The 17,834-nt window shown below is 37.6% G+C and overlaps 1 protein-coding gene across 2 annotated transcripts in view; it reads left to right on the forward strand.

Annotated features, from left to right (window-relative positions):
- ed (echinoid) overlaps positions 1 to 17,834 on the forward strand; it is a 93,163-nt gene that overhangs the window by 41,706 nt on the left and 33,623 nt on the right. For both annotated transcript variants that reach the window (XM_068287570.1, XM_068287578.1), the window contains exons 2-4: positions 7,686 to 7,884; positions 12,925 to 13,185; positions 13,243 to 13,439. In XM_068287570.1, coding sequence (XP_068143671.1) covers positions 7,686 to 7,884; positions 12,925 to 13,185; positions 13,243 to 13,439 — 657 coding nt within the window. The remainder of the gene's footprint in view (positions 1 to 7,685; positions 7,885 to 12,924; positions 13,186 to 13,242; positions 13,440 to 17,834) is intronic.

A 17,834-nucleotide genomic window follows, 5' to 3' on the forward strand; every position in this document is an offset into this window, starting at 1 on the left:
TGCCCGCTAATATGATAAGTGCCACGCCCGAGAAAAAAAAACACACACCGAAACCTAAGAAAAAGTTTCGTGTGAGAAATTGAAATTGAATTTCCTTTCGCCTGCGCCAGTAGAGGGGGGTGTAAGGGTGTTGATAAAGTGAAACATTTCAAACACACACAAAAAAAGAGAGTGGATAGGTAAAGGTTTTATATCCTTTGACCAAGAAAGTCAACAGTAGGGCACAAAACTTTTTTTTCCCTTCAAAAAAAAAAAATACATAAAAACAAAGAAATTAATAATATTTGAGTCCTTAGGGAATCCTTGAACTATAAATTGATTTTGATTTAAATTCTATAAAAAATGCAAATATTCTTTGCATACGAAGAAATATTTGTCTAAGATAGCTAGAAAATTGTAGTTTACTTTACAAAGAAAGAAAGTAAAAAGTAAACTTAAAAAGCTAAAGTATTTCAATTGTATTTAGCATTTTCTTTCCCGAATAAACGTTAATGATACTTCAAACCTTTTCAAGTGATTAAAAGTTGATAAAATTGATTATTAAGATTAGGCATAAAGCAACATTTAAGTTCTACTTTCTTTTTCTTACAGGAAAAAGTTTACTTTTTAAAGAATTTTCAAATAGTTAAACTGATTTGCAAAGTTTCATAGGGTATACACATTTCACCAAGTTATTAGATGACCCAAATAGTTCTTTATTATGTTTTTTTTTTCTTCTTGGTTTTTCATTTTGGTGAATAAAAAAAAAAACTTTTCACCCATGTGCCAACATGTAAGAACAAGAAATTTTCTTCATTTTCTTGGTTGTTCTCTGTCTATATTTTCGCTCCTTTCTTTCTTTGTGTGGGTATTGTGCGCTTTTTGCGGTTTGTTTTGGGGGCTAGAGGGTAAGTTACCCTAAAAATTCCCACGCCCTTCATGCCAACCAGCTAACATGGCTAATTTATTAATATTTCAACGCCCGAAACTCAACTAGTTAAATTTCCCCCTCTTTGGCAGAAAAATAAAGGAAAACTCAACAAGTGTTTGTTTTTCTTTTGGGGCCAAGTATCGTCAATGGGGGGGAAATTGCATTTCATTCAGTTTTCATCTTAGTTTTTTCCTTGCTTTTTCATGTACTTGTAAACATAGTAAGAACAAAAAAAAAACCGAAAAAAATAAAGGAGTAAAAAAAAGAATGGCAAGTAAAGAAAACATGTGAGTTCTCGTTTATTTTTCGGTTTCGGGGTCCAGGCCAACTTTCGAAAGTTGCAACTTATCTGTTGTTGGTTTTGGTTGCAGGCAACTTATGTATTTTTTTTGGCCCCTCCTCCTGCCTCTTTTTTGTGTATGTATGTGTTTTTTTTTTTTTTTTTTGCATTATTCGGAAAAGTTTCTTAAGCCATGTTAACCGCACACATTCGCACTATCGCAACAGCAGCCAAAGAGGTGACAGAGGCTAGCGGGCGGCCGTGTGGTAACTGCCACAGGGGGTTTCATGTGGTGTGTGTATCTTGCAAGCATTGCTACCAAGTTGCAAGTCGGTTTGAACCGGTTTTTCCACTTTTGCCAAAGCAATTTGGGCCCGGTTTGGTGGCTGCTGCAAAACTTTTCAAGAGTTGGAAATGAGACTCGAACTCGACTCCAACTACAACAGCAACTCTGAGTCTGACTTCAGCTATGGCTCTGACTCCACTTTGATAACTTTTCAGCTTTTTTCCCCCTCTGCTCTTTTTCTTTTCTTTCTTTTTTTGGACTCTCGCACACGCATTGCACACATCATGGCATTTTGTAGTGTCTTTGCTTTCTTTTTGCATTGTCATGCAAAAAAAGAATGAAAAAAAATGCCGGTAATGAAATAACGGTACATGGAGGCATACAACGGTAGCAGACTTTTAACCCTTCTCAGGCACCTTTACGAAAAAAAGCATTAACATTGATGCCCGTGGAAGTCATCTGCCCGATTTTATATGAAATTCAATTTCGATTGGTTGAAAAGTTAAAAAAATTAATCATTTCAGTTCTTATGGCAGGGAACATTTTGCAATTTTTGAAATGAAAAGAATTTTAGTGGAAAATATGTTAAAATGTAACTTTTTCACTTATTTTCTGAATGATTTTCAATATTGATGCTTTAGTAAACAATAGGCTCTTCAGAAACTAACAAAATATTAAAAAAAAAAACATATGTAACAGACATATGTAACATTAAGCTTTCATTTTAAAAAGCAAACATAATGTGAATTTCGCTCCGTGATTACAACTTAAAAAAGTAAATTTTTTTTTTCAACATTTCTTCCACTGAAATTCTTTACATTCGTTGCATTGGCATGAGATAATAAGTGCAGAAAGTTATTAACTATTGCAATTTTTACCTTTGAAAATTGTCGTTGTGTTTCAAAATTTATTAAATACTTTAACGTATTTCTTTTCGCCATTTCTTTGTGCTGCCGCGCAATCTCAATTCTCAATCTTTGTTTGTAGTTCGTTCCACGGCATCATGGCTTCTTGGCTTTCATTTGCCACCAGAAGGAGTCAGGAGAAGAACCAGGAGAAGCAGCAGCCATGGCAGTCATCAATATTTCTTCTTCTGTCGCAGACAAAAAACCAGTTTTGGTCGCACCTCGCCAACTTCTTGCCATCTCTCTCCCTTTCTCTATTTGCTGGCTTTAAATTGCAATCTTCTTCCGTTTGGTTGACTTTTGCTGTCTCGGCAGCAGCATCAGCTCTTCTCTTTACTCCCTCTTCCGTTCATCTGCTAGAAAGGGGATAAACGGTTGCAGCTTAAACAGATAACATTCATTGTATCCCACACCTTTACCACTAACCCCCACCCCGTACCACTCCCACATCTCAATGGCCCGCACTCACCTTACTGCAATCGTTACTTCTTTTTTTTTTGGTTTTGTGTGACTCATAAGAAAATTATGTTGCAGTTTTATGCGAAGGCATCGTTGCAGTTTTTATCGACTCGAAAGAGAAAGAGAGGGAGGATAAAGAAAAGTGAGTGGTGAATGGGGAAAAAAAGGATTTCAAGAAGCAGCAGTTGGCAAGCCAGACAACATTTGGTTTATATAGATACTATATGTACTTATATATAAGGACATTAAAGACAGCCTCGAGAAATGGAGGAGTAGCAAAATAGAAACATTTATAGAGAAAAAGAGAGAGAGAGAGAGAGAGAGAGAGAAAGAGAACGAGCAGTATACGGGGCAGTGAATGAGATAGAGGTGATTGCATCTTTGGTTCTGTGCCAGAATCAACGTTCAAGTCCAGTCTGGCTCTGATTTTGCCATTCTTGTTATCCCTGCTTATTGTTGTTGTTGTTGTTCTACTCTTGCTATTTACTGCAGGCAAAATAATAAGACATAATTCCTTTGCAGCCCCCGTCTCCTCCTCTCGCTCCCGCTCTATGAGTTCCAGCAGGCAACCTTAGGCTTGATCCTTTTGCGACTCTTCTGTCCACATTTTGCATAACTTTGCATACATTTAAAAGCAAAGCATTATGGACGCGTTTCATCCATAAGACATTTCATATACCCTGTCATTGATAGCATTTACTTGTAAGGCACAAACTACAAATTTATGGTAAAACCTGTTAAATCCGTATTTAAAGTAACTGAAAATACTTGTTTGAATACTAAAAGTTGTATAAAATATTTTAAGGACCCTCAATTATTAAACATATTTAAATACCCATCTTTACATATTTCTACTTTAAGTACTTTTATTTGTTTAAATACTGTACAGCTCTAGGTGCTTGATTACTTCAAAAATGTATAGTACTTCTAACTCTAATTTGTTGAGGTTGAAGTGAAAACTCCAACTAATTACAACTACTCCTTAAATTTCGAGTGTAACTCATTCAGTTTCATACAAAAGACTTTTTTTTTGGTGATTTCTCAACCTTAAGTAATTCGATTATTAATCGTATAATTGATTGTGCTTTGAGTACATATCAAGTACTTTAAAGTATTCCACACACTTCATTGAACCATTTAATGTTGAATCTAAAAAATCCAAACAAAACACAAAAACTCCATTAAAATTCCATATCCGAAAGCGAAAGAAAAACACAAATTTCCATACTTTGTAGCCAATTAAAAACAAAAATCTATGCCAAATTACATTGTAATCGAGCAAAAGACTTCATGCCAGTGACTGGGAGACAGAAGGATACAGTGAATGAGTTGGAGTGTAGAGCTTGCAAAGTGTGTCTGTGTATGTGTGTGTGTGTGTGTGTGTGTGTGTGTGTGTATGTTGTGTCTCTTACATTTTACGGCCAAATTCAATGCTGGTAATTAACTCTGAAAATCCAATTATGGCAAACTTTTCCCAAAGTGTGTGAGTATGTGTCTCGGCGTGCGGATGTGGGTGTATGTGTGTGTCTGTGTGTATGTATATGAGTGTGAGTGTAAACTTGCAACTCGAAAGTGTTGCCCTGATATGTGAGGAGAAATAAGGTGTTGGCTTCAAGTGTGAGTATGAGCGTTTGGGTGTGGGTGTGGATGTGGGTGCATTTATAAGTGATATGCAGAACATGCAATTAACAAGAGCAAATTTACTGCCAGCCATCGTCCCTCCATTTCCTCCATTACCAATTCTTCTTACTCTTTCTCCCCGCAAAATCCCTTTCCACTTTCTGTTGCCGAATGTTAGTAGTGCATTCCTAGTGGCTCTCTCCAGTGCCATTGCTACTGGTCCTCATGTGCCTGGTTCTCATGTTTTCCCTTCAGGCAGCCACAAAACCGCTCACAGCATGACGCCCACTTTTGTTTCTCCCATTCTCTATACAGTACAATATATATATCTTTATCTCCTTCTTCTCTTTTACTATGTCTTGTGGCATCTTGCAATTTAGTCTCAGGCTGCTATTGTGTTTCCATTTTAATATAATTCGCACGTAATAATTGCGTTTGGAATGCACACGGGCATGGCATGAGTTGAGAAAACAGAGTAGAAACTTCTGGAATAGGTCTTCATCTGCACCACTCAACTGGAACACACTGGCCTTTAGTAGTTATGGCTAACAAGACATTCGTATATTCTGCTAATATATGAAACGAAATATAATATGATTTTCCATGCTGCACCAGATATTCCCACCTAAGGCTAACAATTTGAATTTTGGGCATAAAAAGACCCAATTGACTCAACAAATAATATCCATAATTCTTTTTTCAGTATTTACTTAATGACTTACTTATCAAGATCATAACCCTTGCTTTTCCATATTCCATTATCTTTTATGACGGAGGATTGTTAGTTTCGTCATCCAAATCTAATTCGCATTCCGTTTACCCTTAAGCTCCATTAGCTCTTCCTAGACGGAAATTGAATTTTTCATATCCTTTCCCTTTTCTTGACTGCTTCTCCTTCCTCTGTTCTGTGACTTCTTTGGTTCGCATCTCGTTTGAATTCCGCCTGCATACTATTATGTATTTTTAATTTTCCAGCAATTATAAGAAAATTTTCTTTTTATTTCCATTTTTTGTTTGGGTTTTGTTTCTTTTATGCTAAATTAATTAGTTGCAAGTTCTTTTTGTTCTTATTGCCATAGCAATGGCATTTTACCGTTGCTCTTGCTCATTAACTGCACTTAACATTTTGTGAATTTGTGAATTCGAAATGGCAAAATATAACGGGACAAGAAGGTTAAGCACAACATATATACCCTTTAAGCAGTTGACTTCAAAACACAAAAAGGCAGAGAAAAACCACTTTCACCCTTAAAAGACGTAGCAAATGGCAGTCAAATGATTCAAATCCTCTTTGCTTTTATGATCCAATTATACTCTTGTTACTACAGGATAAATAGGGTAAAGGCCAAAGGCGAAATCGCAAAGACAATGTAATTGAGTACCAATCCATATTGCCAACATTTTGGCCAGTTGTAAATGTCAATTATAATGAAATTAATAGTATTTGTTGTATGGGATAATCAAAGCAGAAAGCTCAACATGAATCAAATCCGTATATATCTATTCATGAATATATATATATTCCACTGCTTTGGCAATTTGCCTAAGTGCAGCAGTTGCCATTGCAAATGTCCTGCGCCCAGAGTTTCTAGTTATCTTGGCCATTTTTCCCACTAAAGTTTTAATTAGAAACGCAAGTCCAAGATGAGAAGGCAGCCAACCGAAATGAGCAGAGAAATGCGTTGACAACCAGGCCAAACACAAAAAAAAAAAAAATAAGACAGAAGAAAGGATATAAGTATATATACTAACTATACATATAAAATGTAACTTTAATGGCAGGCAGAAGCAGAATGAATGTAGAGGAACTTCTACGGGTCTAAAAATGGGCACAGCGCCCAAAAGAATGCAAAGAAATGACACACACACACACACACATACATAGGATTTCTAGCGGGAGGAGAAGAAACAGGAGGAGAAATAAAAACGAGGCAAACTTTTGACATAAATTCCAAGCGAAAATGAAAACTGATGCCAGAGTTGCCACCTTGACGTGTAACGCCGAAGGCGACATGCGAATGGGCCTGGTCCCTATGCCTTGGAGGGGAGGAGTACTTAGTCTAAGATACGCTGCTTACTTAGACAACCGTTGGGTATTACGTATTAAAGGTATTCTTATGCCTGCTGACTGCCTGCCAGACGACTGCCAAATTAATTTTAATGCGATTTTCATGGCTTGCAAGTTTCTCAAGCGAGTTGGCATAACTTTTGGATTTTAACGATTATTGGCCCTAATGCAAATGCAAAGAATGGCAGCCACTAGCTCTCTCTTTCTCTCTCTCTCTCCCTCTCACTTCCCCTCTTTTCTTTGCAGCTGTCCTTGCCCTATCCTTCTTTTCTGGCACTCAATTGAAACAATCTTTAAATTTAGCACATGGCAAATGGAATAAGGGACTGGGCCCAAATACTGAAATTTATTGCCCAACTCTTAACTCTCTCACTCTCTCTCCCCCCATAAACCTTCCCCTTCTCTGACCATCTTTCTTGTTGGCTGGAACTGGCTTAAATGCCGTCTCATGCATATTTGATGCCAAATATAAAGCGGCTATAAATTCTACTCGAAATTTACGCACAGCAAAGTAAAAGTAAAGCCTAAGACACCCAAAAAAAGAGAAAAAAAAAAACAACACCCAACAGAAACGAAACGAAAACCCATGTGAACCCATGAGAAGGTGCCGAGTCTCTAAGAACTTTGTCGTTTGATTTTTCATTTCTTTTTCTTTTGTTTTATGTGTCAAGCATATGAAAAAAGTTACTTAAAATTGTTACTTTCTTTTATTTTTACCTTTCTATGTCAGTTGCGAGACGCATTTGAGGTATACCTATAATGGTTTATTAAAAATTAAATAAATGTTGTTGAGCGGATAAAGCAGCTGACAAAAATTTCACGAAGCAAATTGGTCGAGGGAAAGAAAGGGAAGATTTCAAAAGTGAAAAGTTTGATGCACTTAAAAGCTAACTTCGAAATAAGTGTCAGATACCTGAAATAAAACTTCTTAATGCGAAAAGTGCAACAAATTTTAAGTGATAGAAGGCTAAAATTTGTAAAAGAAAATCCTTAGTTAAAGCTAATGGAAAATTTTCAATAAACTTAAATAGTTGAAACGTTTGGTTTGTTAAATAAATAATTCTGACTTCTGCCCCTTAATGATTATTTTTATATTTTCTTATTTCATTTTTTCTCAATTTGTAATAATCGAAATTTTGTTATATTTTTCATTACAGCCTTGACAACATTGTGCTCCTCTATACTGGCAGATGAATCAATCGATACACGTGAAAATGCAGATCTCACATTAAAATGTCGTTTCACCGATAAATACGACTCTAACGATTTCTCATTCTTTTGGACACGCTGGACAGCAAATCCGGCGCAATTTGATAATGTGGGCATTAATGAGGTTCAATTGAGTTCCGGCTATAGGTAAGTGAAAATACAAGAAGAGTGGAGAAGTGAATAAAATAGATAAATGCTCATGATGAAGGTAATGGCGCTGGCGATGAAGTTGATGTGGCTGCTGTTGCTAAATCGTACTCGTAAAGCTTATGTCGTTTAATATGGTTGTGGGACCATAAAAGCATGACATGGCCAAGAGTATTAACTGTTCCACCGGACTATCTGGCAGCCATTTGTTAAGTTAATTAAATGTTTCACACTAGTTTGCCCTCCGCCCTCATACTCTCTGGGATAATGCGATTTATGCATGTGTCAAGTTTGGCTGACTGACTGGGCAACTTAATTAAAATCAAGTTCTTGGCAATTTAAACAAAATGCCAACCGGTCCCGGTCCCAGTCCCAGACGGAGAGAGAGAGAGAGACCAAAAACCGAGAGCCCAGACCAAGACCATCTCATTCCGATTCAGTTTTCTGAGGTTGAGCTTGGGTTTTCACAGAATGTCCTTAATCCTTAATGTCAACGCCGCGTGTTGCATGTTCAGACAATTATGAGGCGCACTCTTACTCATATGTTTGCCTCTGTGTGTGTGTGTGTGTGTGTGTGTGTATGTATGTGTTTTCTGTTTATGTTTCATTTTCATTACCCGCCTTGGCGCATTTTCAATTGTATTTTTATTTGTTTCGTGCCTCCAACTTCCGTTTCCGGCTGGCATTCCGAGGCAGCGAGCGCTTGTTTTTAATGCTTGCACGGGTTTTTGTCCCCTCTACTTCATGTCCTTTTTCCCCTCCAGTTCATGTAGTTGTTGTTTTTGTAGATTTCCTTTTATGTATGTGGGCAACGCATAAATTTTAAGTGCCAACTGTGCGAGGAGGCCACAAAATGCAGCTCGTTGCCAAATGAAAATGGCCACCAGGCAGGCAGTCGGCCATTTTTTTTGCTCTTCGTGTCGTTTCTGTTGTTTCTGTCTACTCATGTGCACAATAAAACCAAATCAACACAAACAAGAAATAGCAAAAAAAAAAAAAATACATATATAGAGGATGGAGAACCAAAAACCAATGAAAAAAAAAAAGAAAAACCAGAATGAAAGCACCAAAAAAAAGAAAGCAAATTGTAAAATACATTCTTAGTGCAATTTGGTGCCGAAAGCTAACAAGTAACAGCAACAACAGCAACAAGGACCACCTAATGAAGGTCCCCAGTTTCAGTGCCCATCTTTCTCGTTTCTCTTTCTCCTTGTGTCTCTTTCTATCTCTCTTCCTCTTTCTCCCTCTCCTCTATCTGGCTGGCAGCAAAAGTGAAATTACTGCAAATTTGCTGGCCCAAAAAAAAAGAAGAGAAATACTCGAAATGTCGCGAAACAAAGCCGATAGATAGCCCTAAGCTAATATTTCGTTTAACATTTCATTTAACGAGGCCCCATGGAGGAATGAAAAAGGAGGGGCCGGTAACAGGAAAATCAGAAAAGGCCAAAAAACATGAGAGACAGGGAAACATTGAATGTGACCAAACGAATTCAAGGATTTGTTCAAATGGCATTCACCTGACATAAGTCGAGTCTGTTTATTGCATACTTTTAGGCAAACAACATTCCAACTTAAATGTTTACCTTTTATGCTAGCAGACTTTTAAAAGGCAGTTTAGATTTAGATTTTCACCCACTTTAAAGAAGATCAAATCACAGCTTGAAATTCTTTAATATTTCTATACTTTTTTTAAACTATCAAAATTAATAATATCATGCTGACAGTAAATTAAAACAAACATTAATCTAAGATACCAAACAAGGTTATCTGCTTTAATCACAGTTAGCAGAACATTCTCCTAAGTTCTATGGCTCATTTCACATGCACTTAATTAAATTCAATGGATTGCTAATTCTGTGTGGGCAGATTAGACATTTTACAATTGCAATTACAGTTTCGCGGAACAAAAAGAAATAAAACTTTTAATTAAATTTAGCATGCTCATAATAATAATTTTCATTTTCATTTTGTTTTATTTTTTTTATTTCGGGGCCAAATAAAAAGGAAAATATATATATAAATAATTGCTTGCCGTTTAGTAAGCCCCCAAAAAAAGTTGTGTCAGGATTCCCTAAGGAAAGAAACGAAGACTGTGCAACAGGATGTGGGGAAAAGGACAGGAAATGGGGGCTATCTACACTTGAAAATTGCAAAACAAAAACAGAAAGAAACCAAACAAAAAAAAAAAAGAAAAGGCAAAAGAAATGGGGCTTGCCGTGAATATTATTTTCTGGTGTCCTCCATCTCAGAGGAGCGACTGACTGCCTAATTCCCCAGGAGCCTTTTTTGGGTCGCTGCTCAAGGACGTGCTTTTATTTTTTCACTATTTATGTCTCTTATTGGCGCACTCTCTCTCTCTTTTTCTCTCTCTACCTCTACCCCGCACCTCTCTGTCTTTCTCGTAATGTTTTTAAAGCGTTTTTCATTTTCATTTCGCCAAAGATTCGCACGAATCCCATAGCGTACTTGCAGCAAAGCTTTGCCAGCACTTTTTGTATAATTTGCACTTTTTTTCCTCTCCGTTCTGTTTTTGTATATAAGCACGTGTCCTGGGTAACTGCTTGGTTATCCTGTGGGCCCCAACTGCAAATGAGCAGCAGCCCCCAAAGGCCGCCAGAGACACGGCCCCGGCCCAGTCGCTGCAGGCAGAATCTAAAAAAAAAAGACAAGCGCAATGACAGCAAATAGAAAAATAATAATAAAAAATTCAACTAGGACTAGGACAGGGACACTCAGCATACCAGAAAGAGAAAGAGAGAGAGAGGGGACAGAGAAACCTCTTCACTACGCAACGGACGAGAAGAGTATTTGGGGAACACAAGCCTGTGGAGAATTTAGTCAATTTGCTGGCTACCATTTTGCGTCTATTTTTTGGGTCGTCTGAGCTTTTTGCATTCTATTTACTGATTTCAAGAGCAAACACACTGACGGACTCACTCACTCACCGAGTCACTCAGTCGTTCGCAAACACATAGACCTAGCCGTCTCGTCTCTGTCCGTTTTGTCCTGGCATTTTCCTGCTGCTGCGGTTTTCTACCGTGTCCGGTTGGCAAATTAAATTTTTCCCACTGACACACACGCGCTTGTGTTTTTTACTGCGGTTATCACAGCAATTAGCACAGGACGAGATGGCAAGGATTTTTGCAGTCCTTTAAGTCCTTAAACAAACCAAATGAAACGCCAATTAAAAATCATCATAAAAAATGTCTAGACCAAAAATTCATTGAGTTGTTATGATGACTCACGCCCACTCACACTACTTGGAATACTCATATACTGCTTCTTCGACTCCTACTCAATTCATCGCATTGCGTCTCATCTCAATAAGATTAGAGGCCAGCCAATCGTTAAAGCAATTTGACAAATGAACTCAAGTCAAGTTCTTCATTGGACAGCCTCGGGGCAGCTGACCATTGACTAGCCAAGCATAGAAATTGATGAAGATGGTGATGGGGATGGGGATGGGGCGGGCATCAATTTTCAGTAGTTGTCCTGGGCAACAACAATTGGCGGCTGACGACGCCATCGAAATCATCACCATTCAAGCCAAAGGAAATTGTGAAAAATTGTCCAAAAGTGGCCTTGAAATATAAAGACATTTCACAAGTGCCGCAGAAAATGAGGCAAAATGAAACGCATCGAATAGAAACGAGACGAAAATGAAAAAGTTGTAGTGAAAGAACAGAGAACAGAACACGAGGAGGATGATGATGATGATGATGACTAAGAAGAAGATATCTGCTACCAAATTGAGAAAATTTCATGATGTCGTTGTTGTTGCCATTGCTTGGATGTTGATAGATGAAAGACTGAAAATTGTTTGTTGTACTAAACTTGGATAGTTGTTGTACTTGGCTTTATTTTTGGAACACAAAAATTTCATCAATTGATAGAATTGTAAATTAAAATTTACTTGTCAGTTAAACATTTTTTTCTTAAGGTTGAAAAAATAGAAACAATTGTTATACATAAATAAATGGTATAGTCTAGAAACAAGTAAAAAAAAAAAGTTAAAAGATATGAAATTTTTGTTTATATTTCCCAAAGTTTAACAACAAATGTCAGTGTTTTAAATTGTAGTCAGTTGAGGTGTATACCATAAAGTCCTTGATTGTTTCCAAACAAAACTAGTTTATAAAGAATCCTAATGGATATGATTTGCTCTTCTGGACTCATATGCTATGCTATTGCTATTAAGACGCATTTAAATTGCTTTCTTTATTTAACATAAATAAAATCTTTTTGTAATTGAAGCACAAAATCGATAAAGATACATAAATTTACTCTCTCGTTGTGCTATTTCAATTTTGAACTATTGGCATTTACCTCAAAGCTAGGCTAGGAAATGTTTGGCAATTTCCAATTAAAATTTACAATTAATTTTGGCTTCGCAAAGCAATTACCTATGAGAAAAACTCTCAACGCTTAATAGCCTAACAACAATAACAATCAAGAAAAACAGTTTTTTTTTTTTTCATCTTGAATTTTGTTTTCATTTTTGTTTTTGATTTTTTCAATATATTTTTGAGAATGTTTTGTGTGTGTGTTTACCTTATGGTTGCTGCTATGGGAGGCGCCCTCCTGTTGATGTCCTTGGTCGTCGTCGTCGTCTAGGAAAATATGCAAACATTTATTGAACGTTGATTTTATTTATATTTCTCTCTCATTCTCCCTGTCTACCTTTGTTGGTCTTGCTCTCTCCCTCTCATTCGCACAAATATTAACATTTTGTATTTTATTTATATTGCGCACGTTTAAAGTTTGTGCCACCTGGGGGCAAGTTGAGGAGCCCAGAACAAATCAAGCGAGGACGAAAGGACACACAGAGAGAAAACTCAATATTAGCACAATTAGTGATGGTTTCCCTTGGGGCAACGCACATAAAAGGACGAAGAGAAGAGGTAGTGGGGAAGTGTGTTGTTTTATATTTTTGTTTTTAAATAAAATAAATTGATTTTCGAAATGACAAAAAAAAAACACTGCAAATAACTTGTCGTAACATTGATTAAATATCTTCCCTTTCTAAAAATTCAATTACAGACTCGACTTTCAACCTGAACGAGGTATTTATGATCTGCAAATCAAGAATGTCTCCTACAATCGAGACAACGGACGCTTCGAGTGTCGCATCAAGGCAAAAGGCACTGGAGCTGATGTCCATCAGGAATTTCATAATCTCACCGTACTAACCCCACCCCATCCACCTGTGATCTCACCTGGAAATATTGCCATAGCTACTGAAGATAAACCCATGGAGTTGACATGCAGCAGCATTGGAGGCTCGCCGGATCCCACCATAACGTAAGTTAAATTGTTTGTTTTCTTTAACATCCGTTTTTACTTATGATTAATATGCAGTTGGTATCGCGATGGTTCCAATTCCCCTTTGCCGGCCACCGTTCTGCGTGGTGGCACCAAGGATCAGCCCACAAATGCCACTTTGGCCATAACACCCAGACGGGAAGATGATGGCGCCAAATATAGGTGTGTGGTTAGAAATCGGGCCATGAACGAAGGCAAACGCTTGGAGGCTTTGGCCACTCTCAATGTTAATTGTAAGTACCAGCAAATAATATTATTTTTTTTTAAATCCTAGCTTCAAAAATTTGGCATAATCTGAGTACGTAAGTCCCAAAAAGTTGTAACTTTATTTATATCTTAACTACTCCCTATAAAACAATACCATATGACTATTCGTTTGCGATTACTTTAACACTAGTCTTTTTTTTGTGATCTTATATGTATGTACATATATTTGTTTCCAACGAACAATAATTTCAATTCGAAATCCCACGAAATCATCTTGGAGTTCATCTCAAAGTATCATGAGTTTTTCACTGGGTTAATCATTTCAATTATCTTTCATCCCATTAATATTGCTGATGTTCTTGTTGCTGCTGCGGTTGTCATCTTGTCCATAAATTAATGTTTAACCGTTGCTAATTAGAAACTCGACTAACTCAACTACAAATATACATATACATATAACTCATTCTGTATTCATCTCCCTTCGGTCTGTCGCCTGAGTTGTTGGACTCCTCTCAAGATGTCAGTTCTTGTTGACCTTTTTGTGGCCAAATGGGAATCGCTTAATTAGCATGCCCGGGCAATTACAATGCGTAACTGACCACGCCCTTTCATCCAATGTATCTAACAGACTGCCACCACCCACCACCCCTTAACCCTACATGTCGCCCACACTTGATGCAACATAAAATGCAAATTAAGAAGAAGCAGCAGAAATATTCATTCACATTCACATCAGACTCCCTACCGACACTGGTAAATGCGCTGACACATTTGTTTAAATAGTGGTGAAAATGTTCACAAACAGAAGCACATGCACACACACACACACAGATGTACATATATATATATATAATCGGTATAATCGCATATATCTTTTTTAAAAGCCAAGCGAACCAGCAACCACACAGACACATAAATTACAAACGCTTTGGCGTTGACCTGCTGACTGAACGCAAGTAATTAGAATAGAAATTTATGTGCCACCTACTGCTGCATGGTCTTATTGTTGTAGTTGTTGGTGTACTAATGGTTGCAACAAGTGTCTGTCGGCCACTGTTAGCATTGGCTATTAGGGCTAATCAAAAGGCAAATAGAGTGAAATATTGTTGCTACAATAACAGGCAATCGCCATCGACAACTGCCCATGCCCCTGCCCCTGCCCCTGCCCCTGCCCCTGCCCTCTATTTGAAAAAGGTAATTAATTCAAAACCGTCCTACACCGGGGGTCAAAACTACACGTGGGTTTCATTCGGACCACGCTAATTGCGTTCTGCATGCAAGGCCACAAAACTCTACTCGAAACCAGGGCGCCACAGAGAGTTGCCAATATACATACATATGATGGCTTCAATGAATAGATGAATGACTAACTGTATAGCATAAAATTTGTTTCATTTGGCAAAATCTATATCTTTATCTTTCATTCATTCACTTGATCTGAATAGTTAACATTATTTTTTGTAACATTTTATAATCATCTCTTTGAAAAACAAAATGTTAAAGACATAATTACATACGTGTTTCCCTTTAAGCATGCAAAACCAGTTAATCATCAACATATCAAAGTCGTCACACATTTTGTTAAAGCCGTTCTCGCCCACATACACACACACAGTCATCATTTTACCACATGGGCGCGAAGTTTGCCAGGGGTCAATTCAAATTTCATCAGATAAAAAACTAAACAAACCTTGCAGCATGTTAGATTATGAACCCCTCTCGTGGTTAGATTGTATGTTCTACACCCATGTTTAACTCATGGTCGGTAAAAATGACCTGTCGCTAATTAGCTGCCTACAACCATCACCACCGCCATTACCAGCGCTTCACTTCATCACCGGTCACGCCTTTGTTACGCCCTCGCTCCGAACTAATCGAAGCTGAATATAGCAAAAACAAAAAACTAAAGGGGAGGGCGGAAGAGGTAAAAATAGGTCGTCGCTTGCGGTTTAATTAAAAGCCTCGGGTCACACATGCCACATGCCTTGCCACACTTATTTGCATTTTATAAGCCGCATTAAACCGAAATATTTCAACCATACACACACACATACAATTTTACTCTCAATATATGCACTTACATACATATTCGACTAAATGTAACATTATGTTTAATTATAATGTACAAAAAAAAAAAAAAAAACAAGTAACTAATCATAATATCTAAAACCGCAATGTAAATTTGTGTATGGAGATTTGTTTTTGTTCTGGTAAATGTTTATTAATTGCCATTAAATTTGATTAGATTTTCGGAATGGTTTAAATTAAAAATAGCTCACATGAAGGTAAAATACATAAAGAGAGACTGTGTGAGTAAAAGAACAAAAGAAAGAAGACCCTTAGGATACGTGGAAATAGAAAACTGATTGTGGTAAAGGATTTTCCACTTTGCGGTTGGTCAACTTGTCCTTTTGGGTTACGCCTCTAATGCGTTTCTAAAAAGCCAACAAGAGAGAACAAGCTCAGGTGGGGTGGGAGAACTTGTGTAGATCTAAGGTTCCTGGCATTTGCGGTTGCTAAGGGTCCAAGGTACACACACACACACCCACACACCCACACACCCACACACACACATGCTGTTTGCCCAGTCGATTGTTTGCTTAGTCAACAGTTGCAGGAATTAAATCAAACATTTTAAATTCATTTAATTGAAAAACTCAACACAGACAAAAACTACAGACCTGTAAGATCCTTTCTTTGCATTCACTTTGATTTACAACGAGGGTCACACAATTAGTAATGAGATTGAACACATGTTCAGCTGGCCCCGCCCTTTTACTAGAACTTTAAGCAACAAATTTTTTTCTCTGCTGCTAAACTACTTGAATGACTTTTTGATGTCTTTCTATAGTCCGAACTTTATATATATTTTAATCTACCCGAGTTCTTAACACTTATTACAATATCCAAAAGCTTATCTAAGTATGTTAGGCCACAAATGCTTCCATCTTGTCTACTATTAGTTACATAACATATTTAAGGTTCTGACAAGCAAATAACTAATGAATCCATTTTCTAGCTTCTGCTATTTATCTCTTTACTTATTGATGGACCCTCGTAAAGATTCACTTTACCCCTGGCCAATTGACACTTCCATCGAAATATTTAATTCCATCTAATCACTGGGTAATAAGTCAAATTGCCATAGAAAATTCAAAATGGCTGGCAATAAATTTTCTTCAGGACAAAGAAGAGAAATTGTCGCGGTAATAACCGCAAAATGACAAAAATTGCTGGAAAGATAGAAAGAGAGAGGTTGAGAGAAATCACAAAGCAATATTTCTAAACAAGCTATACTAGCTACCCCCCTCCCATTCTCTCTCTCTCTCTATCTTTACTGGTTTTAGATATCTCTTTCTATTTTGGAATGAAATGAAAATTCAACCTAATTTATTGCCTTTTTAGCCTAAAGGCGGAAAAGGTCCTCGACGTCCTCTCAAATGATGAGGCTAATCGGATCTGGTTTGGAAGTCACCTGAAAAGTAGGCAAGCAACAGACAGCTGTTTAGCGTGGATGGTGAGGAGAAGAGAGGTTTGGTTTTTGATTTTAGAGATTCTAAGCCGACAGGCCAGATGGAAGATGGAGGTGGAGTCATGCTGGAAGTTAGCTTGGGACTGCCACTGTCAAATCTGTGGTGCTTAAAGTTTTCTGGCTAGGATTAGCGATAAACAATTTCTGAGATTTTTCGAAAAGCCACGTGAAACAATATTGACATATGACTAAGGAAACTAAGACAAAACATTGCAAAAGTAGGAGAAAAGTTGTGGTACAATGTATATTTGAATGTAGAAGGTAAAATATGGCATAAAGATATGATTCAGGCAATTTTCTCTTAGTGCTGCATAGTTTTAATGTCAGGCAATTAACTTGTGTCTAGAAAGCAAATGGAAAACAAGAGCCATGAACCCACACACCCTACAAAGCCTCCCGCAAACATACACACATACACATACCGATGTAGCATTTTATTTTCCCTACCAGTAACAGCATCCCCTCTTACGCCTGTCTGTGTGTCAGTCAGTCAGCAATGAGATCATGCATAAAAAGCTGAAACGAAAACCCAAGCACGTTTCAATGGAAAATGTTTTAAATGTAAATGCTGCTCGGGCATATGGAAAACGACCTTGTCCTATGTTTGGGCCTTAACACCCCTCAAACCAGGCGAAGGGAAATTAGACAGTGGACGGGGAGAGGGGGCGAGGTTTGGAAGAAAAGAGCGTGAGATTGTCACAGGCAAATAGGCAGCACAACATGAAAATCAACCAACCAAATGCCAATACACATGCAATGAGAGTAGATGTAGATGTCGTTGTAGTAGTAGTAATAGCTGAAGCAGCAAAAGAAGGAGACTGGGAGCCGGGAGAAGGTCCTGCCTGTCCTGCCGTTGGCATTAGGGATTCAAGGCTTAACATGGCGTAAA

This window comes from Drosophila tropicalis, unplaced genomic scaffold (genome assembly GCF_018151085.1).
Source record: "Drosophila tropicalis isolate 14030-0801.00 unplaced genomic scaffold, ASM1815108v1 contig_1187, whole genome shotgun sequence".
Lineage (NCBI taxonomy): Eukaryota > Metazoa > Arthropoda > Insecta > Diptera > Drosophilidae > Drosophila > Drosophila tropicalis.